At 41.7% G+C, this 23,680-nt stretch overlaps 1 protein-coding gene across 3 annotated transcripts; it reads right to left on the bottom strand.

Annotated features, from left to right (window-relative positions):
* Window positions 1-1,206: 1,206 nt before the first annotated feature.
* Window positions 1,207-21,745, bottom strand: sytl5 (synaptotagmin-like 5). 3 transcript variants are annotated; one of them, XM_082508199.1, is made up of 16 exons: window positions 21,622-21,745; window positions 21,316-21,531; window positions 19,379-19,491; window positions 19,157-19,253; window positions 18,464-18,560; window positions 18,238-18,331; window positions 15,454-15,554; window positions 14,749-14,838; window positions 11,637-11,702; window positions 10,202-10,380; window positions 10,020-10,122; window positions 9,732-9,893; window positions 9,527-9,635; window positions 5,746-5,884; window positions 5,020-5,228; window positions 1,207-4,389 (listed from the first exon to the last, which is right to left on the bottom strand). In XM_082508199.1, the coding sequence occupies exons 1-16, from the start codon at window positions 21,738-21,740 to the stop codon at window positions 4,247-4,249; spliced, it is 2,037 nt and encodes a 678-aa protein (XP_082364325.1). In that variant the 5' UTR covers window positions 21,741-21,745; the 3' UTR covers window positions 1,207-4,246. The 3 variants fall into 3 exon arrangements, with proteins under 3 accessions (XP_082364325.1, XP_082364326.1, XP_082364327.1); XM_082508200.1 differs by having other exon boundaries at window positions 18,470-18,560; XM_082508201.1 differs by lacking the exon at window positions 11,637-11,702.
* Between the last annotated feature and the right edge of the window lie 1,935 nt (window positions 21,746-23,680).

The following is a 23,680-nucleotide window of genomic DNA, read 5'->3' as shown; positions in this document are numbered from 1 at the left end:
GGTATGGAGGAGATCCAGGCTCCAGACATCCAGAGGCCCTCAGAGCACACGAGACCAAGGAAGACCAACGGAGGGGCAACCGTTCTACTATCCCGGAAAGAGCTGAGGAGAGCCCCAAATGAGGGGTCACTCACCAGTCACGAAGCAGAAGCCAGGGGGGGTTGCAGTGACGTGCTCGTGAGCTCCGCCGGCAGCCAGCTGTGCCAGAGTGACCAAGCCCCAGGCTGAGGGCACCCCACCCCCGAAGAGGTCTGAGCGAGCCCCAGGCTCCAGGCTCCGACAAGCAGCCACAAGGAGTGAGCCGGTGCGTACCTGGACGCCCATCCCCGGACACAAAGAACCGCCCGATGTCTGCGGGCGTCGGCCACTGGCAGGGGGAGTGGTGAGGGGAGATAGGCCTCCATACCTTGGAGGGCCTGAGATGTCCCCAGAGAGGTGGCGTCTGATACCCAACCTGACATAAAGACACAAACAAACAGGCACACACAGATACAAACATCCATTCCCACCCTCATGCTCTCATATGCAATTACTCAGCAATCACCCAACGTGGAGACAGACATAAATAGACACTGTACACACAATCACACTCCCCAAGCGTACTCTAAGCCCCGGGTCTAGGTACCCTTGCCCCTGGAGGGGGAAACTGCATCCAGACCCAGCTATGGGGATATTTTTCCACTTTCTAGGTGACCTTAAGGCCACAGAATTAAACCTGTTACGATGTTGAGCTCTTTATTGGATATGTTGTTTGATAGCTGCACGTACAGAAGCATTCTGAAAACAAGTGTTTATAAAGTGTTTATAAAGTCCAGTGTGAAGTTTCCAGGTCATCTGCTGGTGTTGGTTGAACGTGATAAAACAAAGTGGATGAAAATCGATGCAGCCATCAAAAAGGAGATTGGAAAGCACTTCATGTTTCCAGCTGTACGTAGATGCTGATTTCCCTTTCAAACAGGTCTTATCATCCCACAGTGCCTAAACTGCCACCAAATGGTTTGCTGACCATATTGTCATTGCACTTGATTGACCAAACTCACCTGAACCAGATCTCAGGAAACACGTAAGCAGTGCCACAAGCCGAGTGCCTTCATGGCACACTGCACTGATGCAGGAATCTGCGGTAAAATGAGTCAAACAATGACTGAACGTATAAATGAACACGTTTTTAAGACTGAGCCAAAGTAAAATCAAGACTAAAATGGGTACAGTGTATGGAAAGAGTGTTTAATTCAAAATATTCTCGTAACACATTTGGGATGAAATAGGCTTTCAAACAGTGAATCTGATGCATGGAAACCAGACAACAGAGAGTACATGCTGTACATCAAGAGTTTTCTCAGTAATTGGGTATTGCACGACTTGTCATGTATGCTGGACAGTTAACACATGTATTATTACTATAACTGGGTGTCAAACTGGGAGCTGAGAGCGGACGTTTTCAGAGGACAAGCAGACAAAATTGGCATTCCACATAAAGAATTGCTCTACGGAGTTTATCTTGAGATGAGTTTTTGTTAACTGTGCGTTTCAACGCATGACGGTGGACCACAGAGCTCCGGGCGACAGGGGCAAGGTCACCGACTCATTACTGAGATGGAGGCGCTCGCCTCAGTGCTGACTCACTCTTAGCAAACAGCCTCCTTCTCAGGGGTTGCTGGGAACGCACTTCAAATAACTGTTTTCTAGGAGTAAAGTGACAATGTCAGTGCTTTATATAATCTTTTCTTTTTCTCTAATACCATGCATTTTCTATTATCACACTGATACAGTGTTAAGCAATTTACATCAAAGCTAGTCTAAGCTGGGTAATCTGTAATTATTTAGTCAATCAAAACAAAAAAAAACAAAACAAAGCAACTTTCTTTTTCCCCCTCAAAGAATAGGACTACGTCAGGTTTGGACTACAAAACAGCAGAAAGGTGTCAGGGGTTGGGGTAGAAGACAAGCATTGTGCGCATCACACAGGTCATGAAAGAATGCAAACTACTGGCTAGTGACATTTTCCAAATCATGTTACATCTGCTGTTTTGTTCGTGCGACAATGTAGGGTCAAGTGAATAAGGCCCGAGTCACACAGCCATAGAGACTGATGGCACTTACCAGTTGACAGCAAAAATCCTTGACCTGTTTAAGAACATGTATTTGTGTTTGTTGCCTTGGTTGCTAACAGACTGTTCAGGTTGTAGTTATTGTCAGAGACGCGCCAGCTACTCACTGAGTGGTAGCGCCATTGTGAAAAGTGCGATAATAACCACAACAGTTGCACCTTTGACTTTTACTTTGAAGGTGAAGGTTCTGGGTTTTCCATTTGCCTTGCATTTTCTAAAGTTTATTTAGCACTTCGCTAGTTGTTAATGAGTGTTTCTAGGCAAGAAGGCATCTTTCACACAAATTACAGCCAAACTTGACACCCTGCTAACAGCCAAGGCAATTGCAAGGTTTTTGGTGCAGCAGCCTCTTTGAGACTTTACCCAGCAACATCCAGCAACCACTTGCAAACCAGTTGGGGAATACAGATTTTACTCATGATCGGTGGTTGCATGACATTCAATATGACGGACAACTCAAGCAATGTGCACAAATTACCTCTATTACTGGTCAAATAATTTCAGTCTATAACGGCGTAATCTCAAAGGCCATAGTGTCGTCTGAACCTAGCATAAAGCTGCATACACACAGGGAGCGATTTGCTTGACCCATCGTTTTGGTAAACGACGCATAAATTCCAGGGTAAGGGTTAGGGTTATATGTGGTTACTAGTTAACCCTCTAATTTACTTAGTACTTGCTTAAGCCACTTGCCTTGAAGTTGAGGAAAGCTTGTCTCAGTACCCATCAACTTTGTGGCAGTGTTTTCCCCCTCCTCCACCCATGGTAGCTTAAAGTTGCCAAATGTCATTGACTTGCTGTAGCATTTTACTGCAAACCGCTTCCCGTGCAGATGCACTTTAAAAGGACAACAGCCATGCAAGCAGCAAACCTAAACGCTACAGTTAGCATACCGATAGTGTGATGTTTAGCTTTACTGTGTTAGCATGCTAACATTTGCAAATTAGCACTTTGTTCTGACCAGATGGGGGCACTAAACAAATGTTCAGATTGCAAGAGTTATTAAAAGAGAATTCTAAGAGGGTTATGAATGCCATAACATTTTGTTCACACAATTTATAGGTTGAAGATATTGTATTCAAAATTCAAATGCGACCCTTGAGCGGCTGATTGAGAAAGTTGGGTTCACTAGGATGCGCCAACCAGGAACTATTCATGATTCACCAGCACAGCAGTTTTGAACACTGATATAACCACTTTACAGGATAAGTGAAACCTTCCTCCAGCAGGCAAAGCCCAAGGGAATATTAGGGAATCATTATCATCCTGAGGGTACATCCTATGGGGACAATGAACGTACAGGATTCACAACATCCTTCTATTGCTATACTATCCATGGAAAAATTACCCAGCTACACCCAGCTTCTCAAAAGTGACTTTTTTCCTGCTCTTCTATTTCAATGTCAACTAAGTAAATTTCATTCTATTTCTCATTTTATTAAATTATATGTATGCATATGTAATTTAAATCTCTCCAAGTGTTCTGTTGCTAATCTTTTCTTTAATCTAAAAGAAAGCCTATGAAGAAGTAAATTCAAGTGAAAGTACTTCTTGAGTACTTGAGCAGCACAGTAGTAAGAGTGAGTCACTTTCTACACCTGTACGCAGCTGTTTGAGGGGATGAACTCAACATCCCATGTGCTTCAAAACAGGATTCAGCTTTGCTGTTTATAAGGGGAGTGTTCACATTTATTTATAACTGATCGGTGCCTCGTCTAATGCCTTGTGAATGGTCTCCAGCAGCTACATGCAGAAATGACTCACAGAGACACAGGCGGACATATTGGGAGTCACCCTGTGCTTATTCAGAAGGTACAGTATGTTAAATACAGCACTTGGTTTTCCATAAACAGCAGTGTTTGGTCAAGACTAGATGCTTTTGAGGGCTGAGGGGCACATGTGAATGAATTTGTAAGGCATGACTGGCTCCTGTGGATGGGAGAAGGGATCTGAAGAGAAAAGAAGCAGGGAGAGGCATGGGCTTTGTTCCTATTCTGAGTCCTGACCCCTTCACTGCCTTCTTTTTTTACCCCTTGACCGCTCCGCTTTTCTAGCTCCTCCTCACACCTTCAGACGACTTCTTTCCCTTCTCCCTTCCAGTCTCAGTCTTTTCTCTAGCTGTGCTTCGTTTGGGTTCATGTATTGTGCTTGCACATGCTGGATCGCAGCATCAGAGTGCACTCATGAGGGACTTCAGGATTTTCAATCATTCGTTGCCACAGCCGCTTTTCCTCCCCATACGAGTCCATCCAGTCGACCTCCTTCCCATAGCTTTCCCCTGATGGGAGCAGAGAGAAACACACACATTTGTTTTACTTTGTTAGAACTAGACAGCCCACAGTTAATAGGATTTCCATATGCTTTATGATTTTTGCTTAATGTGCAAACCGTGCATGTGCTTGAAGAGAACTACTAGAGTAAGGTTTGCATGAGGCAGTTTTCTTTTCCTCATACACCAATAATACCTGTCCTTATTTTTGTACAGACATATGGATGTTTACATTTAATTCGAGCAGAGTTTAAAATAGTGATGTCAGTATATGTCGAAATAATGCCTGTGACTCTAATCTCGGACATAGTCCGAAAAACAAAAAAGTATATTTATAAGTGTGGGAAATCTAAAATGTAGGCTGAAGTGGGAAAATGTCTGTTACACTGTGGATGTGACAGGACTGTAGCAAAATTATGAATAAATATAAATACGTCTGACTTTGGCTCACAGGAAAATTTTAATTAATGTGATAAATAAAAGCATCCATTCAAGCAGATATACAACATATGAGTTGTTTAAAAAATAATAAAACATTTTCTGCAACATTTTGACTGTAACAGAAAAAATACATGGAAATTCCTTCTCTCATAACACTGGCTAACCAGATTATTTTGTTTTCCTGCCACACAGTCTTACCTGTGCCAGCTCCCAGCCTCACCCCTCCCAGGAAGACGTTGCTGGACACAGTTTCTTTGTCCCACACAGTCAGCTCCAGGCAGACGTTGTTGAGGTCTCCCGGCTGCAGGCCGCAGTAGGTGAAGGTGTGGTTCCACTGTGGGTTCACGGTGTGTCGCTCCACCACGGTCTTGTGCTTGGTTGACTTGTTGCTATCAGGGAGGAGGTATCTAAGAAAAAGGATAGAAGTTACTTAGCATATACTCAAGCTGTGTTTTTTAAGAAATCACAATTTAGTCCACTATCATTCATTTTCCATACTGCATCAATATACTGGTAGGGGAAAATGGTATAAATAAATAAATAAATAAAATTCGGTCACTGAAAAGAAATCAGAGGACGACAAAAAAAAAGACATGAGATGCTCCAAGAGATGCAAGACTGACCCAAAGAGATGAAACAGCTTCAGAAGTAGTAAAAAAGTTACTACAGAGGCAGAAAAATTAGTCCTGTTGTCTCAAACTGTGTCCATGTAACTTCATGATTTGGATTTACAACTAGTGCCAGATTTTAAACTGAAGAATAACACACTGTAAATGCCAAAATAGATTACATTTTCTGAAATGAGACGTCAAATATCATTTAGATCATTTACATTTGTAAGTTATATGTGTGCTTCATAAAAGCTGTGCCTACTCTGACGTAAAACCTCATTACCTCATTCAAATTCATAAACCAGTGTCTCACCCTTTCACAAAAGGATCCGAGTAGCCTCCAGACTTGACAGCAGTGAGATTTTTGGCTCCTTTGACCAGCAGCTCAACCATGCCCCCTTCAGGCAGAGTTAAAGGGCTCGTCTTTTTGCCCTTCAGAAAACTCTTTTTCACTGCGTTGGTAGGAAAAGCAGACAAATGAATCCATGTGCAAGCGAAAGTTTATAATGTATATGTAACATTAGATACAAAATTAAATAAAATCAGTCATAACAGTAAGAAAGAGATATCAATGACCTGTGCACACTGACTTACACAAAAAAAATCAATAAATAAATTGCACCTTTTTGCAGAATCAATAAAGGCATTAAGTTCAATAATATCTATCCCTACTAGCTACAAAGTAGTGACTCATGCTTGTAAAGCATATGGCCCTTCATGTTTTATTTATTCAGGAATTTCAGGATACAAATTTAATTCATGCAAACCACAGCAATGAAAACCATGCAGCCACATGTCACACATGACCACGTCAGTTACCATAGTTACATGCTTTATTATTATAAATATAAGCCAGCAAAGAGCAAAAGTTTCACAAAGGAAGTGTTTCGTATCTCTTCTGAGATGTGGTCAGTGAAAGATGATGGAAGCCTCAATTTAAACCCACCTTTAAAATGAAGACCTATGTTAACCAGTTTTTATGTTACTTAGTGTGATGAAATCCACACAAGCATCATCTGTTGCAGACAGCATAGTGGATATTTTTGGTGTAAGAACACAAACGTAGTTTTTCCATTTCTGTTCAATATTTTGGACATTTGCATTTTTCGCATTTTAAATAACTACTGCATGCTCATGATGCAGTATTGTTTGGTTTGTAATTTTTGTCAGGTGTTAGGTGGTTGCTAGGCAATGCAATCTCAACACAAAATAGCTTGCATAATTAAAGTTTTGCATTTGAAATCAATTAGATGTTGTGAAATTAAAATGATACAATGCTTTTATAAGACATTACAGGAGCATAAATTACAAATGGGCCTCTTTATCTGTTGGTAGGTGGCTGCTAGGCAACATAATGACACTCCACGATATAGATGAGTACCTTCAGGAGCCTAAGATGTACCTGGTTGCAAGCAAACAGATGTTGTGTACTGTAGTGATAAAATCTGGTGGTCAGGTGGTCATCTTATCAGGATTTTCACAAGAAAAGAACACACTAATCCCCCCCAAAAAGTCTCAGCTATAGCAGCTATTGTGCACATTGGACTTCAGCCCCTAGTTTAGAGCTGTGATTTAGCCCACTGCATTCCTTCCTTCTCAGATTTACCAGACCTGATCCATACATGCATCTGGTTAAGACAAGTATTAGTTTTGGAGAGTGTGTGTGTGCGTGTGTGTGTGGGGGCGTGTGTCTGTACTAGAGATGGACCGATCCGATATTACGTATCGGTATCGGTCCGATACTGACCTAAATTACTGGATCGGATATCGGAGAAAAATAAAAAATGTAATCCGATCCATTAAATATCACGAAAGCACCTCACAAAACTTGCAACACACCGTAACTCACCTCAGAACGTTAGCAGTCGGAGCAGTATGCGTCACGTGATAGAGCGGCTGTGGCATGCGGGACCTGTCGGTGGTCTGGATAGCATTTGGAGCTTTGCTAGCAACCTGGCATTTCATCTCCGACAAAGTTATCCCCGAGAGAAGTAAAGCACGTGTGTAAGTCCATCTCTGAATGTTTGTAAAGCATTCCCACATTAAGCTTAACGAGCGACTGCCTCTCGCTCTCCGGCTGCTACTTCAATCGTGAAACTGCTTAAATGATCAGCTGATCGGCTTTTCTGTCGCGAGTCCGTGTCTCTAGTTTGTTTTTGGTCCACTTTGCACCAGAAAGAGGAAACCAGCGGCTGAACAACAGCAGCACGTTTAAGCTTGATCAGCTGTTGTTACAATTTATTTAATCTTACTTTCTACACCAGGATCTTTTTCTACGTAGCTGACAGCTGGTAACTGTGCAGGGGCGGATCTAGCAAAGTTTAGCCAGGGGGGCCGATAGGGCATTAACTGGGAAAAGGGGGCACAAAGACATACTTTTCTTTCTTATTCTCATTTAAAATGTCTAGCTTTTAATAAATAATTATCTGACACCCAAAGTTTTAATTTGATGTAAAATGAATAGAAGTCAATTACTGTATATAGTGACTATTAAGTCTAATATATATACCCTAGTAAGCTATAGTACTTTTTACTTTGGGAAGGTACCATCTGTGCAGTCTGCAATTTTGTTGAAGAAAGATGTTGAATCTATTTAATATTTCTTGAAAAAGAATTGATTTCTGTGCATTTTTTTTTCACACTGCATCAAATTAAGGTTGATTACGTCGATTAAGCATCATGAGGTGGAGCGTGAGGGGTGGTTCCCTATTTTTTATTTATTTATTTTTGTTGTTGCTGGGAGTTGGAACCCTATTAGTTAGGTTGCTTAATATTTACGCTAAGTACTCTTTAAAATACCAGAATAGGGAGGATGGTGTAGGTCTAAGTTTATTAGATTGATCAGTATTGCTGAACTATGAAATATTTTTTTTGTATACAGGTATAACAGAATAGCTTTAGTGTAGTTGTTGTTTTAAACTTGAGTATGAACTTGCAGACTTGCAAAATGCAGCAAGATATTTTAAAAAACAGTTTTGTTGATTAAAAAACACTATATCGGATTCATATCGGTATCGGCAGATATCCAAATTTATGATATCGGTATCGGTATCGGACATAAAAAAGTGGTATCGTGCCATCTCTAGTCTGTACACGTCTGTATGATTAAAAAGGGTCATATAGAAAAAAAAATATCAAAGAATTTCCTTCAGCCCTGACCCCTGTGACAATCCTCTGCTTGCACCAACCTTAACAACACCACTTGCTCTACAAAACCATGCAGTGCTTTATAGATGTCTAGGAATATTTTTCACTAGTCACAAACAGGAGGTCAGTTTCTGTTTTCTAATCATTTGGGCAGCAGTCGAGCAGTCGCGCTGCAGTAATTGGGGATAAAAACCAGGGAACGTCTGAAAGTAGCGAAAAACAATGTTTTCAGGTCAGACGGGGATAAGAAGGATTTTATTTAGATCCAAGAGGGTTGGGCAAATATATATTTATTCTCATTAGCAAATCAACAACTCACTGGTAGGTCACTCATTATCACAAACTCATGTTGTGCAGTCAAACATTATTCAGACCCTCAGAACTTCAAAGTTTTAAATATAACAAACATGTTTTTGATTTTGTGGTTTAAAATGTCACTAATAAGGAGCAAAGAAGAAGAAGAAGAATAACTCTGTTGATCCCCGAGGGAAATTCAAATGTCTGACAGCTCATCTGCGGTTTGTATGAGAACTGAAACCCTGATGGCTGTGGGTGCGAATGATTTTCTATATCTTGCTGTTTTACAACAGAGAGAGCAGAGTCTTCCAGTACTGATGGTTTTTGGTTTCATAAAGGTGTTGTAAAGGAGGAGATCAAAGTTATTTAGGATGGCTTTTAACGTCTTTCGTGTGCATCTTTCCACCACCTCCCCCAGCATGTCCAGTCTGGCTCCGATTACAGAGCTAGCTTTCTTCACTAGTTTGTCCAGTCTCCTTGCATCCTTGTTTCTGATGCTGCGTTCTCAGCAGACTGCTGCATAGAACAGCACACTTGCCAACACAGACTGACAGAACATCTGCAGCAATGTACTCCAGATGTCAAGAAATCTTATTATATACAGTATATCATACTGTAAAGTTTAATGGTGATGATAGCCATGAACATACCTTGTACTTGGTCCGCAGTCGGTGTGACGTTCTTTCCTTCAGGGATGTACTTCAACACAACAGTTAGTTCTCCTTTATACTGGAGCATTGCGTCTATACTGCCCTCCACCTACACACACACACACACACACACACTAATAAACCAGATGCTCATATTTATACGAGGTAGCTGAAAAACACTATATGTGCTGATTCAGGCTGCCACCTTGGGCTGCAGTGTGTACCACTCCTCTATGTGGCAATCGAATTTCCAGGCGTCAAAGGCCAGCTCCACTTCTCCCAGGAAGCTGTTGCGTCCAAACCGGTCGTGGTGCCATATGGACACCTGCAGGGTTCGTGTCTCCAGCTGCGAGTGGCTGATCACATACTGAGAGAGAGGAAGTTCAAAAAAAAAAAAAAAATCCCACAAGAGAAGATCAACTGAATGTCGTTTTATGATGTAACGTATTAATTCATTGCTCTCTAGCTCTCATTGAGTTTTCCTCTCACACACCCGCAGAGTCTCGTTGAAAACAGGGTTAATGGTGTTGGCCTTGATGCTCGTCTTCCTCTTGCTCTGTCGGGACTTATCTGGCAACAGGTAAGTCTTCACATACCTGCCACAAGAACACACAGCAGGTTATAACGGAGTCCTCTTACGCCATTGTGTGTGTGTGTGCGTGCGTGCTCTCTTACGCATCTGTGCGCTGCCTCCTCTCATCTCCTACTGCCAGGTTGTGACATTCTTTCACAAGGACACTGAGAGCGCCGGTCTTGTAGCTGTAGCTGACATTGAGCAGGATCTCGCCGCTCACCTTTGCGTTGCCATAGTCACCGGTCTCGCTGTACATGCTCATCGTGCTGTTTATACTGCTCTACGAGGCCAAGGTGAGAGATAAAGGCGTAGATATGAGACGGCGACGATAAAGGAGGGGAGAAGGGAGACAGGGGAGCATGTGACGCAAGAGAAGTGATGAAATACAGTGGAAACAAAACACGATGAACAAAAGAGGAGGAAAATCTGCACAATGTTCAGACTGAGGCTCACGTCAATCATTGCTGTCACTGGAAGTTTGAGGGAAGTGCAAAACGTGAAGCTTTCAGGGGGTATAAATGAGAAAAAGCATTTATATTCTGTCTGGAAATGTCAAGACATATGTAAGGATGCGTGACATGTAGCAGCGTGTAGACTTTGTAGAATTTGTCACTTGGCCAATCTTTTAGAAGTTTAACCGGCATTTGTTGCCATTTTTGGAAATTTCAGAGACTGAACATTAAAGATGTCGAGTCCACAGTCACATCAGACCTGTGAATGCAGCAAACTGTGTCAACTGAGAGTGTAGAGAGATGTGACTTTGCTTGAAGAACACTTGTTGCTGTTGGTCGTCAGCTTAAATAGTCAGATCCACAGGGTTATAACTGTCATAGAAATTAGGTCTGCTCCATCAAATAAAAGCCACATTAGCAAACATGTAATATAATAAAAGTGAACTTTTTTTTTTTAAAGTTAAAAAGCGGTAAAATTCTGACTTGGGTGGCTGCTCCTCCTGAATTTTCACTGTTTGCCCATCAAATTAAACAGTAACATTTTTATGCCACATTCACCATCACAATTTCCCCCCTCACACTGAACTCTTGCCAAACCTATTTCTCTGAGGAAAAAAAATATTTGCAATCACAGCAGGTAATTATGTCTGGAACATGTCTTTAAAAGCATGACTGCTGTAGCTCCAGACAGGATAAAACTGGCATAATCCACTGATAATAATATTGCTATCCAGGGAGCAAAAGACTCCAGAAGCCAGAATTGAGCCACGTTGGCTCTCTCACCCCACCTCTACTGTAAAGTCTTACTCATTTATTTCCTGCAGGAAGTCAGCATGACAAATGGCTTTGTTAAATGCAAGGGGCACCAAATTAAAGCACCAACAGAAAAAAGGAAAAGTACGAGCAAAACCATGCAGTGAGCATGCAGTTACACTCAGAATATCATCTTATGGTATATTCATGAAAATTCTCTATATATTATTGAAACCTGCATGTAATATTTAGGTTCTGGTGCTTTGCTACGGCACCTTTACTGTGTGAATGTGCAATAAAAGCATGCACAACTACCAAAGGAGAGGCTTACAGTCTCAGCATCTGAGTCGGGGACATTGAGGTACCCCCACCTTCTTTCTGATCCAGGAGTGGAAGACTATTTATAAAAGAGGCAGAAACATATATGAAGAAAGATAGAAGAGGAAAGAGTGAGTACTGAGCTCTCTGATGTGTTAGAAATCACAGATTTACCAACTCGTCCAGCTGTGAAATCTGAAAATATGCAACGGATAGACAGCTGCTACGAGAAAGAAATGGGACATAACCCTTTAAACTATTAACCATCTTTTTAAAAATCGTTGCAGATTTAAATATTTAACTTTTCAATAACTGCTCATTAGCACTGCTCATATTAGTTTGGCTTCGTTTTAGTTGGATGTGCAGCAGACAAATCTGTAGAAGCTGTGTGATGCTATCATGTCAGCATGGACCATACTCTCTGAGGATGTTTCCAGCACCTTGTTGAATCAAAGCAGCTCTGAAGTCAAAAGACTAGCACAGTGTACCTAATAAAGTGGCAGATGAGTGAATATCAACCATTAGAGTGAAAATAATGACAATACAAAAAACCCCTGTATTTCAGTTCTAATGAGTGCAATAACAGTATTTTACTCTAATGTCCCTCAGCACTGATCAGCGGGTATCTGTGTCATACACATGTACGCACTTGGCTAGCTTTTTAGTTTGCTACAGTCATGAAAAAAACCACTACTATTTCCTTAAAAGTCTAATAAACGTATAGTTTAGTTGATATTTATGATATTTATACACATCGCCTTTACCCCCTACCTCACCAGAAAATAAAAAGGTTTCGTTAAAACCGAAAAAAAGGAAAAAAAACATGTCATAGATCATGGGAACCATTAAATGCCTCTAATAGTAGCTCATTGTGCCTTCATTATCCACAAAAGCCCTCTGTGCAGTGAATCACAGCAGTGGGCAGAGTATATTAGAGCTCGAGTCAGTGACAGCGAACTATCTGCATCACATCTCATCACCACCTTCTACTTCCATTCATACTGCCAACAGCAGCTCAGTGACTGCTACTGTAACAGAAAGATCGACTGTCAAACAGGCTGGCCATATCATCCATTTACCTACCCAGCTCTCAAACTAAACACGCTCACAAAGGAGACGAGCAGAGCGCAGTGAGTCATGAATAAGATTGTTATCTCGACATTTTAATAACTGCTTTTCTGCCAAAGTAGTTTAGAGCTGGCTGTGACTGATTCCCCTGAAGAAGTTAATATGCATATCTGAATCAAGTAAATGTATGAGCAATTAAGTAAAAAAAACACTATCGCTTTGATATTAAATGAAACTTAACTCTGTATTTGTATTCTGGGGCTTGACTACAGCAGATCTGCATGATCTGGAGAAAAGAGATGCTTCTTTGTCTCAGTCTGCCTGTTAGCAGCCAGTCGGTCCGGCCTCTGTCTGAAAAACGTAACATTAGCTCCAGGCCTCAGCCCTCTCTAAGAGCCCACTCTCTCTTCTTCAGTTCAAAGGCTTTTGGTTGAAAACAGGTGGACGAAAAACAGATTCAGACCAAAGTTATTTTAAACTAAAAACTAAAACTGGATGTGAAAAAACATTTCGGTTAACTGAAAAAACAAAACAAAACAAAACAAAAAGTTTAAATTGGGAAAATGAAAATATAATTTAAAGGTAATATTCTTTGTTTGTAGATTCGTTAGAGTGGCAAAAACTTTATTACAATTTAAATGGTAAATGGTAAATGGCCTGTATTTGTATAGCGCTTTCTAGTCCCTAAGGATCCCAAAGCGCTTTACACAACCTGTCATCCACCCATTCACACACACATTCACACACTGGTGATGGCAAGCTACATTGTAGCCACAGCCACCCTGGGGCGCACTGACAGAGGCGCCCCAGGGTGCATCATGATGACGCTCTGATGCACGTGATTGTTGAGACTCTGGATGTCTATGAGACTGACAGTCAACTGCTTTTAAATAGTTGTTTTTATTGTAATACCTGAAGTGATTTTCCTAAATTGTACTCGTGACATTTTATTTCAAAAGACTAAAACCAATAAAAACTGAACTAAAACGAAACATCTTCAAACAATAAAAACGAAACTGAAAGAAAAACTAAAAGGTAAAGAGAAATTTGAAAACGAATTAAAGAAAACAAAATATAATAACTCCGTTTTATCAGACTACACAGTAGTAGTCTGATAAAACGGTTGCTGGGCTACATCAGGTAATTATGATGTCATATTCTTGCTGACAGATGACAGACGACGTATAGGCTGGTGTCATCCCACACCTGTGAGATAGGTGCTATGGATCAACTGCAGTGTAAATAGACAGAGTGAGATATGGCTGTCTTGTTTTCAATAAAGCTTGAAAAAAAGAAAAACAGCTGCAGCTCGTATCTAGAGGACAGCAGAGGCTGCGCGTCTTTTAGTTTCCCTTTCCGCTTTTGGTGATTATAGTGTATCTTGTTTGGGCTTGAAATGGACAACGTGACGGACATGACGAGTGAGAAAATGCAAAAAATCTGACACCTTAGTCTCTTTATTGGAACTTTGATAAACTACACATGATTAAACAATCAGTCATCATGCCTCAGAACTCACAGGGGAGCCATTTTTATGCTAATGTCGTGTTATGAGCGCCGTTCCACTTCCACAAAACGATCATCTCGAAATGCTTCTGCAGGACTGCAGATTGAGATCATTCCTCAGAGTTCATTAGAGGCCTCACATTACTTCCATTGTTAGTTTGAAATATAGATGGGTGCAGCTTCAAATCTTAGCTTTTCATATAAACACACATCTCCACTTTTCAGTATTTACATATGGATGACATATTTCCCGCAAAGCGCACATCATTAACCTACATAAACACACTTGCACGCCTCAAAGCAGTGACCCTTCCCTCCATACGACTACTTAGTTTACGGAAACAGGGTTAAGCTTTCCTATTACAGGAGGTGTTCGTGACACAGCTGAGTCTGTGTTTGCACAGTCAACACTAGAACGCACACATCTGAGTCACACATCTGGCGGTGAGCGCACGGTATGTGTGCATACGGAGCATAATCGTGTACCTGTTTGACCACATGGGAACTCCTATTACTATTTGATTTTGTGAGTGATCTAGCACGGGTGTTACCGTTGACACGGCGTTGCTGAGGCGTCTGCTTGTAATCTTGCTGTGGGCTGACATCAGGGCATCGATGTCCTCGTCGTCGTCAGAAAACTCCTGTGGATGACAGCGGATTCAGTCAGAAGGGAGATGACACCGGAGATGACACGCGAGAAGCCGGCCAGAGCGTCTTTGTGCTCTGTGCAGTTTTCCATGCGGCAGCTGTGTGGGTGGATGCAGGCAGCTTCCATAAATTTAATCAGACAAGACCGGACAGAGAGCGGTAATTAAATTTTCACGAGCAAAACCACACTGTGGTTGTTTTTACAATGAACAGTGCATGAATGGATGAGTAGGTAAAGAAAAAAAAAACATTTGAGAGTTTTTCTGTTTGCTGCTCGCTGAAAAACAAACAAAGCAGCCCGACACTGACCATCACATCCTCCACCTGCTTTTGGCCTACATCTGTTTAGATGCCTGTCATGCTCTTTGAAGTGAGCTCTGAAGTGAAATTAACATTCAGTCCCACATCTGACGCATCGTGTCGAGTTCATCGGCCCACGGATCCCGAGCTTACTGTAGTGTGTAACCACATCATGTATAAATGCGCAACAGAGGGAAAAAAAAAATCTAGGTGCGGCAATTTCCCACTCAGAGATTTATGAGTTTGTTTGAAAAATCAAATGTGTGATGAGTGTGAAGGAGGAGTGGGGGTGGGATGATGGCGCTTACCGTTTCGTTGAGGCCGGGGACTGAGCGGCTTTTGACAGAGAGGGCACTGTCACTGGGTTCAGAGCCGGGAGATAACAGGTCACACTCTGATCGACTGTGATCTGATGAAGGAAGAGAGGGAAGAAGGCAAGAGAAATAAGGAAAACTGTTCTGAAGGTGCAGTGCTGTAACGTAAACACTGAGAAATATAGGCAGACAGCAGCGGACTTCTGGTCAGATTTGGAAACTTATTAACTTCCTATTTGCTCAATCGTGCCGTCTGCAGCAGATAAATCTTCTTGTTATGATGTAGGATTTCTTTTCCAACTATTTGTTGCTTTAAATTCAATTCAGTTTTATTTATCTAGCGCCAAATCACAACAGCAGTCGCCTCAAGGTGCTTATAATAACAAATACAGAGGAAAACCCAACAATCATGTGATCCCCTGTGAGCAAGCACTTTGGCGACAGTGGGAAGGAAAAACTCCCTTTTAACAGGAAGAAACCTCCAGCAGAACCAGGCTCAGGGAGGGGCGGGGCCATCTGCTGCGACCGGTTGGAGTGAAATCATGTTCCTAAAATAGGTCTAAAAAACACAGTTTATTGAAAAAAATTTTTCAGAAAGATGCAAGAGACAGAGGTCCATTTAGGATCCTTGTCTTGTTGTAGAAGGCTGCTTATTTCAGTTTCACTTCTTAGCTGCATGCTATTTCAAATCAAATCAAATCAAATCACTTTTTATTGTCACATCACATGTGCAGGCACACTGGCACAGCACATGCGAGTGAAATTCTTGTGTGCGAGCCCCACAAGCAACAGAGATGTGCAAACACAACAACACAAACGAGCAAAATACAAGAATGGCCAACCTGAAACTAATAAATATATGTACAATATATAATAGTGTATGCATTTCTGGATGTGTATACTAAATATTTTCCTACGTGTGTGTGTGTGTGTGTGTGTGTATACACATTTTTACAAATTAAATAGTAAAAAAAATAAAATAATAATAATAATAATAATAAAATATATAAAATATACAGAGTTGAATATGTGCAAAACAAGTGGCATTTATATACAGTGTGGAGTGCATAATGTTGAAGTTCCAGTAGTGAAGCTGAGGTGTCTATGAAGTGTTCAGCAGTCTGATGGCCTGATGGAAAAAGCTGTCTCTCAGTCTGCTGGTACGGGACCGGATGCTGCAGAACCTCCTTCCTGATGGAAGCAGTCTGAACAGTTTATGGCTGGGGTGACTGGAGTCCTTGATGATCCTCCCCGCTTTCCTCAGGCAGCGCTTCCTGTAGATGTCTTGGAGGGAGGGAAGCTCACCTCCAATTATCCGTTCAGAGCACCGCACTACTCGCTGGAGAGCTTTGCAGTTGTAGGCGGTGCTGTTGCCATACCAGGTGGTGATGCATCCAGTGAGGATGCTCTCAATGGCACAGTGATATTTGCTTTCAGAGTTAAGTGACATTTGTGGAAATCCAATCTTCCTGATCCATCAGCTAAAGCAAGGCGCTTTTACTTCTCCCCTTTTCTCTCTGAACATTTGAAACCTTGGATTGCGGCCAAACAGCTCCATCTGAACTCCATGCCACTTGCTCCCAAAGAACTTATCCCATAAAATCGTCTTGCAGATTTGTTAGACCTCAGAAGGTTGATTCCGTTCATCGTGCGCAGCGTTTTCAGCAGGAGAAACGTTTTACCACTCGTCCAGATGAGCACCGTCAACTTTCTGGGATTCTCTTAGTCATTTCCATCTGACTTTTCTAATTAGATTGCAGGTAAAGCTTCCTTCCAATATCTCTGCTGTGTAGACCCTGTTTGTGCTTCAGCACTTTACCATAATCCCCGCGTCAGCTAAACCTTCCTGCAGGTACTCTGCAGTCATATGAGGGGGTTATGCAGAGCCTCTCTAATTAGAAAGTGCGCATTCCCTCCGCTCACTCAATGTTTTCTTCTTTTCTCCAGATCTTGTTTTGACTTCCAAAAATATCTCCTGAAATGTTTCTAAATTAAATTCTGGAGAGTAGAAACTGAAAGCTGAGGGGTCTTTTTTCATATCTCACATCAAGTTTTTATATTTTCAGTCAGTTTCCTGGAGGAGCCCGTCGGCTGTTGAGTGCCAGCACAAAAAAAACTTTAAGAGCTCATTTCTGCGTCCTTCCTCTCTCTTTTTATGCTGGAAAAACTGCCAGGCCTGGGAACTGAGAGTGAAGCCTTTTCCAAACTGCACCCTTTTGCCTTTCTCACTGTTTAGAGCTGTGGCCTTAAATGAGCCTCAGGCAGCTTAAAAAAGTCTCAGAAAGAAAAATAAGCTGTGAATAGTTCTTATATAATCAGGCACAGAAAAATACTAAGACCAAAACAACTATTTTTTTACTGCTTTGGTCTGACAACTGGCTTTGAGTAGAGATTCAGCTTTGTTTGAACTAAAACCCTCATCAGAACCATTTTAAAAAACCTTGATAAAGTTACAGAGCCAGCAGATAGGAGCATAGGCAAGTGCTCTGAAAGAGATGAAGAGGTTCGGCACTTTGGAGTGTAGAAGTTAATAGTCTAATTCGTGCAGATGTGACATTTTCTCCAAAAGGAAGGAATAATTTTATCTTTTGTGAGCTACAGTCTGAGTTGAAGTGGAGACGAGTGCTTTTGCATCAACCCTCAAAGGTGATGTTCTTGAAAGTGTGACTTGTTTCGATAGCTTGTGAATTATCAAAATGCTTGTGTGAGAGCTATGAAGCTGTGAGACGGTGGCAGGATTCACATCACCTCGTTGTGCAGGGACAAAAATTAAAATACCTGATGAAACTGAGGGCCTGGATACAGAAATGCTCGGGCCAGAAGGTTTCTTCTCAGGTGCGCCCTCAGGGTCGTCACTCTCTGCTCCTTCAGGCTGCATTAAAAAACAAACAAACAAACAAACAAACAAAACCACGCAAACCTTTAAAATACGCTTTCCACCCCAAATGTAAAAACTTTCCAACTTTCCCCAGTGCGCTGCTGTTTGTGTGCATCGATTGCTGACCCTGACCCTCCGATTAGCATCAAGATGGGACGATCTGTCCAGAGACCGGGGACGTAGGTTTTTGGATGCCATGGACTCCATACCCTCTGCACCACCCCTGAAAAAACACAGAGGTCAGCTGAATAACAGCATCTAATCCAGAGTTTAACACTGAAGGCAGTTCCAGAAATGGCAACTGCTTCAGCTTTGCTTCTTAAGCGCTTTGGATGCTGAAAATATTTCAGATTAACTTTGTTTTACTTATTGCTTGTATTCTTAAGCAAAAACAGAAAATAAAGATGTAATGGAGTAGAACCAACTTTTAGCCAACTTGGAGGTGCTGGTCTGTTAGCTTGGACAAAACTAGTTATTTCATCAAGTGATAAAATAACTGCGACTCCATGAAATGCTGAAAGTAAATCTCTATCGTCTATTGTTTATCATTTGCTCTGCTTTCTGTCTGTATGCCTCTCAGTGCTGCCTTCACATACATACACACATACATATATACATATACATACATATGATCTTTTCTAATGCTTTCACACTGAGGTGCACACTCAACACATTGAACATTTACTCTCTGATGATTTTATCCTGTCTATGTGCTGCATGTCCTGCATGCATTAAACATTCATGTTGTTTAATTCATTAAGGTCAGTATGTGTTTGTATGAAGCTAAACAGCTGTTAAAGCTCTGTGTTATCTGCTTACCCTTTTCTCCTGGCACCATTGAGTACAGTTAATCTGTTGGATACTGCAGGCTCAGGTTTCTCCTGCTTTGAAGGGGCGGCCTTTTTTACTTCTGGGCCTTCGGGAACAAACGCATCAGCCAGTGAGTATTGAAATCAGCACATTTGCTTCTCTGTTGCACCGTTAACATGTCTTTTCAACTGTAATCATTCTGGTTTGAAGAACACAAGCAGTCGGACTCACTCAGCGGGGTGCTCAGGATCGTCTGTTTGACAACCTCACTGCTCAACTGCCCCCGCTCAAAGCGCTTAGACCTCTCCTCCAGGAACCACTCTCCGCTCGACACCTTAAGCTCCCTGTCGTACAAAGACATTAAAGGGGAATCAACACCTCAAGACAGCACATGTAGTAAAAGTAAAATCAGAGGAAACAAGAAGGAATGAAAGTGCTCTATTCACCCATGTCGCACATTATTTCTAAGTCTCTGAATTCTCAATTTAATCATCAATAGCGACTCAAAGAACTCCGGGTAAATGAAGCAGGCAAAAATGAGAAAAACATTTGAATTTTAGCTTTGGTAATACTTTGCACATAGAAAAATATATTTCTCTGAAAGTGTTGCTGTTGCAATATTACATCTCTGCAATACTGGCCAGCGATTGCATCTCAGTCTCATTAACTAACACTAAACACGAGTTGTAAATCATAGCTCGACACTTTTATGTCACGCTTTTTGCATTTTCAATCACCATTGAGAACAGATCCAGCACAAAGCATAAAAACTATTGAATACAGTGGTGGGCATTTACTTCTCTCTCTCCCTTTTACCCTCCTAACTTTTGAAATTAATCCGGCACCCGTAGGCAAAATCCATTTTTCCTTCCTCCTGGTTCGGATTGTGATCTTCTGCATGTAAACCTTTTCGCTACACGTGTGGGCGTGAGCTGAGAAAAGTTTTACTTCTTGCAGACATGATCTTCTGGCCTCAGCATAATTATTCAGACTAAGCAGTGGAAAACCTGCGTCTTTATTTCTCAGAAACATTTTTTTAAATGTGAATGTTTAGTTAGCTCGGAGCCACCACGCACAGGTAGTTGGAAGCTTGGAGCTTAAAGCTAAAGCAGATTAAAGCAGGTTTTAATGTCAGGATACAATCAAAAGTGGCATTAAAAAGCCTTTGGACAATTACGCCCACCAGGAGCACCCAAAGGTTCAAAGAAACGAGGTTTGAAGATATCCTAACACACTCGGTCACACTATTTATCTGACACCGAAGCTAATTCAGTTCAGCGTTAAAAATAACACCTTTATTCATGAGGGTTATAATGTTGAGTTATTGCTGAAACTGTTTTAGAGCGTAGCCTATTTAAAAGCACAGTTATTAAGCTGCTGTGACACTAATGAACTGCACAGGGAGGTGTTTCTGTTATTTAGCCCTCCATCAGCAGGCGGGGAGAATTACTGGAAACCTTCGAGTGCTCATTAGACTACATTTGTTTCTAATACTAGTGCGTCGAGACGCTTTGTCACACAGAAACTGGGGATATTTGCATTAAATGCACCTTTCAAATGTTGTACGTACGGTACCAGTTTAAAAATCCCTGATTCAAAATATCACTACACAGGAGCCAAGGCTGGTGACGGCTCACGGTTGCTGGCTTTTTTCACTGTCCAGGTGTGCGACAGTCAGGGACAGTGGCTTGTCAGAGCAGAGATGGGAAGATTTATGGTTCCAAACAGAGCTCACAGCACCTGATCAATCACACTACAGTAAAACAACCAGCTGAAAAACGAGGCTTTACAGCTAAAAACAAACAAATAAAACAAAAACCCTGCAAATTTTAGAGGCCAGAAAAACTCTAAATGTGGCAATAGTGCAGGGTAAGTTCAAGAGAAACTAAGGACAATCCTGATTAGAAAGAAAAGGTAAGTGTCAGAGAAAGATGTTGCATAATGTTGTATCTGTTTAGTCCTCACATGTTAGCTCATTTAACTTTTGAACATGATAGATCTACACAGACCAGCAGTGCTTTTTTCTCTTTTAAGCCCTGTAGATCACAGCAGTGAAACCCCAGGGCACCCTCACAGATGAATGGAGGCAGATGTGGTGCAATTAATCATCTTTAGTACAAAGAAAAGCTTGAACGCTGCTCTGGTCCCCCTTCAGATGTCACACTTACGTGAGCTTGTCACAGAAGGTACATCTCCACTCGCGTGTTCTGGGGTTCACAATACGGCAGCTGCTGCAGATTCGAGACTGGCACTCCTCACAGAGATCGCCCCGGTCGAAGATCAGGCCCAGAGTCTTGAGGCAGCGAGTGCACTGTCGGGCTCCCAAATCATGTGGCCGGATGAAACCCTTTTGTTTGACCTCCAGCAGCTCATTCTTCAGCCTCCTGCGGGACAGAAACACAAGAATGTCACAGGACACTAAGAAAAGTAAACGTGATGACGGTGAGTTTAAATGGTGACGTGGAAGTCCTCACCGAATCCTCTTCTCCTCTCTTTTCCTCAGCTTCTCGTCTTTCTGCAGCACCTTCAGGATCATTTCTCGTTCATGTTCCAGCAGAAAGGAGAGGTTCAGATCCTTCCCAGATTGCTCCATTGATCCCACGGTCACCAGTTATCCAGTTATGTCAGCCAGGGGAATACGTTGCATGGAGGGCGTCAGCAAGAACTACATCATCCTGCGGTGTTCATCTTGTTCTTTTAGTGCTGGAAAGGTATGAATTCAAAGCTCCCAGGGTCTCTCCAGAACTTCTTCTTTTATTTGATTTTATTTTGGGGGGAGGGAAAGCTGGAACTCCCTGGAGACCTAGACAAGGTCAAGCAGACACAAAGAAAAGTCACTAACATACATCTGGCAATAATAACTTTATAAATCATCACGGCTTCGAGGTAAAAAATCCTGTTTGATCCTGGTTAATATACCTGTCTTCAGGCCAGTTTGAAAAGCATTAATTAAAATAAGACAATGATTTTCTGTATTACAAGTGGAAGCACAAGTAATTGGTAGACATTTGACGGCTCCACAGCAGCTTAACAACCTCCCAATTAGGAGCTGAGCCTGACATTCAGAGCGCTGCTGCTGAGCTTACATTAGCAAAGCTCTATCTTTCCGTGAAATTCCCGACAAGACTTGTACTAATTATCTGCACACCTGCAAACCAAACCACCTAGCTTCATGGCAATGGCTTTTATATAACCTGACACAGCCACAGAGATGGCAGTATTGCTCAGTCTGCTAAGAAATGCAGATATCTATAACGCAGATGGGAACAATCATACACACAGGATTATATACACTATAGTACATACAGGTGTTATAAGTGTTATTTTGTGAAATAAGCTTTCAAATCTTTGTTGTACTGTAAAGTCATTTCTCAGGATATCATTTAATCTAATCTTACAGAAACAAAAATAGACTCTGTGAGTAGTTTTCTGATAAGGTTGATTGGTTTGAGTCAACAGTGCCTTTGATAAATTTGTCTACTGAACACAAAGGAGCTCACATGGTGATGTTTCTGAGGTGCTGCTGCAGCCTTGCATGTCCACGAGAGCACCATGTATGATGTGATTATTCTTGGTGGAAATCTGAGTGCACAGAGGTGCTGAGATCAGGTGCTCCAACCTGTACTTGTGCTATTCTTGCAGCAGCACCCACCCTGCGGCTGTTTCACCAGAACAATAGCTGCCCTCCCTGCTGACAGAGCAGTGCAGGTCTCTCTGGATCAGGAGCATATCCAGACACTTTGTCAGCCACCATTTAGTCCCGATATGTGTCCTGCGCAACATACCTGGGACACGTTCATCAATTATCAATGCACTCACTCAGGACTGGAGAGAGATTTCTCAACAACAGATCTGGACCCTTGTGCAGTCCATGTGCAGATGGGTGACTTTCTTGTCCATACATAAATTGTAATGTTGGTACTGTTAAATATTTTAAACATAAACTTCCACATTTATGTTTTTTACTGACATGTTTCAACAGTTATTGAATATATTGCTTTAATTAGCACAACTTTATTTTAACCTCTAGCACCGTCACGAGGCAGCTTGCTTTTGTACCGGCAGTAATAAGCACTTTTTTGTATCACAGGTGAATCAAGACATAAGGGCTTCCATGAAAAGGTCGCAGCAGTCAGTGTGGGTCATCAGCCACAAAACCACCATTTGTTAAGGCATTAAGAAAAAAGAAGAAGAAACAAAACCATCCTAAAGGCTGGAAGCTAACTACCCAGTGATGGAGCACTGGGATTATCGTCTTCGTGAAATGTAAACCAAATTACTCTTCAAATGACACTAATTAAATGCAGCAGCACAGACAATATCAGCACCGAACATAAGGGAACATCACCAGAGGACACAACCAGCCACAGCACTAAAAACAGAGTCAGAATTGCTAAACTATAATCAGTTTTACAAAAGACTGAAATACCCAATACTGAAAGCCAAACATTAACCAAAACAATCTGTCTGCAAACCAACTCTGCAGTGTTATAAACTTGCTAAAAGGCAGGACCGATCATTTGCAGTGAACTG

Source organism: Aulonocara stuartgranti (genome assembly GCF_965226115.1).
Source record: "Aulonocara stuartgranti genome assembly, chromosome: 16".
NCBI classification, from domain to species: Eukaryota; Metazoa; Chordata; class Actinopteri; order Cichliformes; family Cichlidae; genus Aulonocara; species Aulonocara stuartgranti.
Note: the sequence above shows the minus strand (reverse complement) of the source record. Positions and strands in the feature narration are given on the sequence as shown.

What these genes read in the sequence shown, in the direction of transcription:
- sytl5 (XM_082508199.1), bottom strand. Translation starts at nt 21,740, where the DNA reads ATGGAGCAATCTGGGAAGGATCTGAACCTCTCCTTTCTGCTGGAACAT. An exon ending in ACCTTCTGTGACAAGCTCAC is followed by an intron (nt 19,492 to 21,315) that starts GTAAGTGTGACA and finishes TTTGTACGACAG; the next exon opens with GGAGCTTAAGGTGTCGAGCG. An exon ending in GGTACACACTGCAGCCCAAG is followed by an intron (nt 9,636 to 9,731) that starts GTGGCAGCCTGA and finishes GTGTGTGTGTAG; the next exon opens with GTGGAGGGCAGTATAGACGC.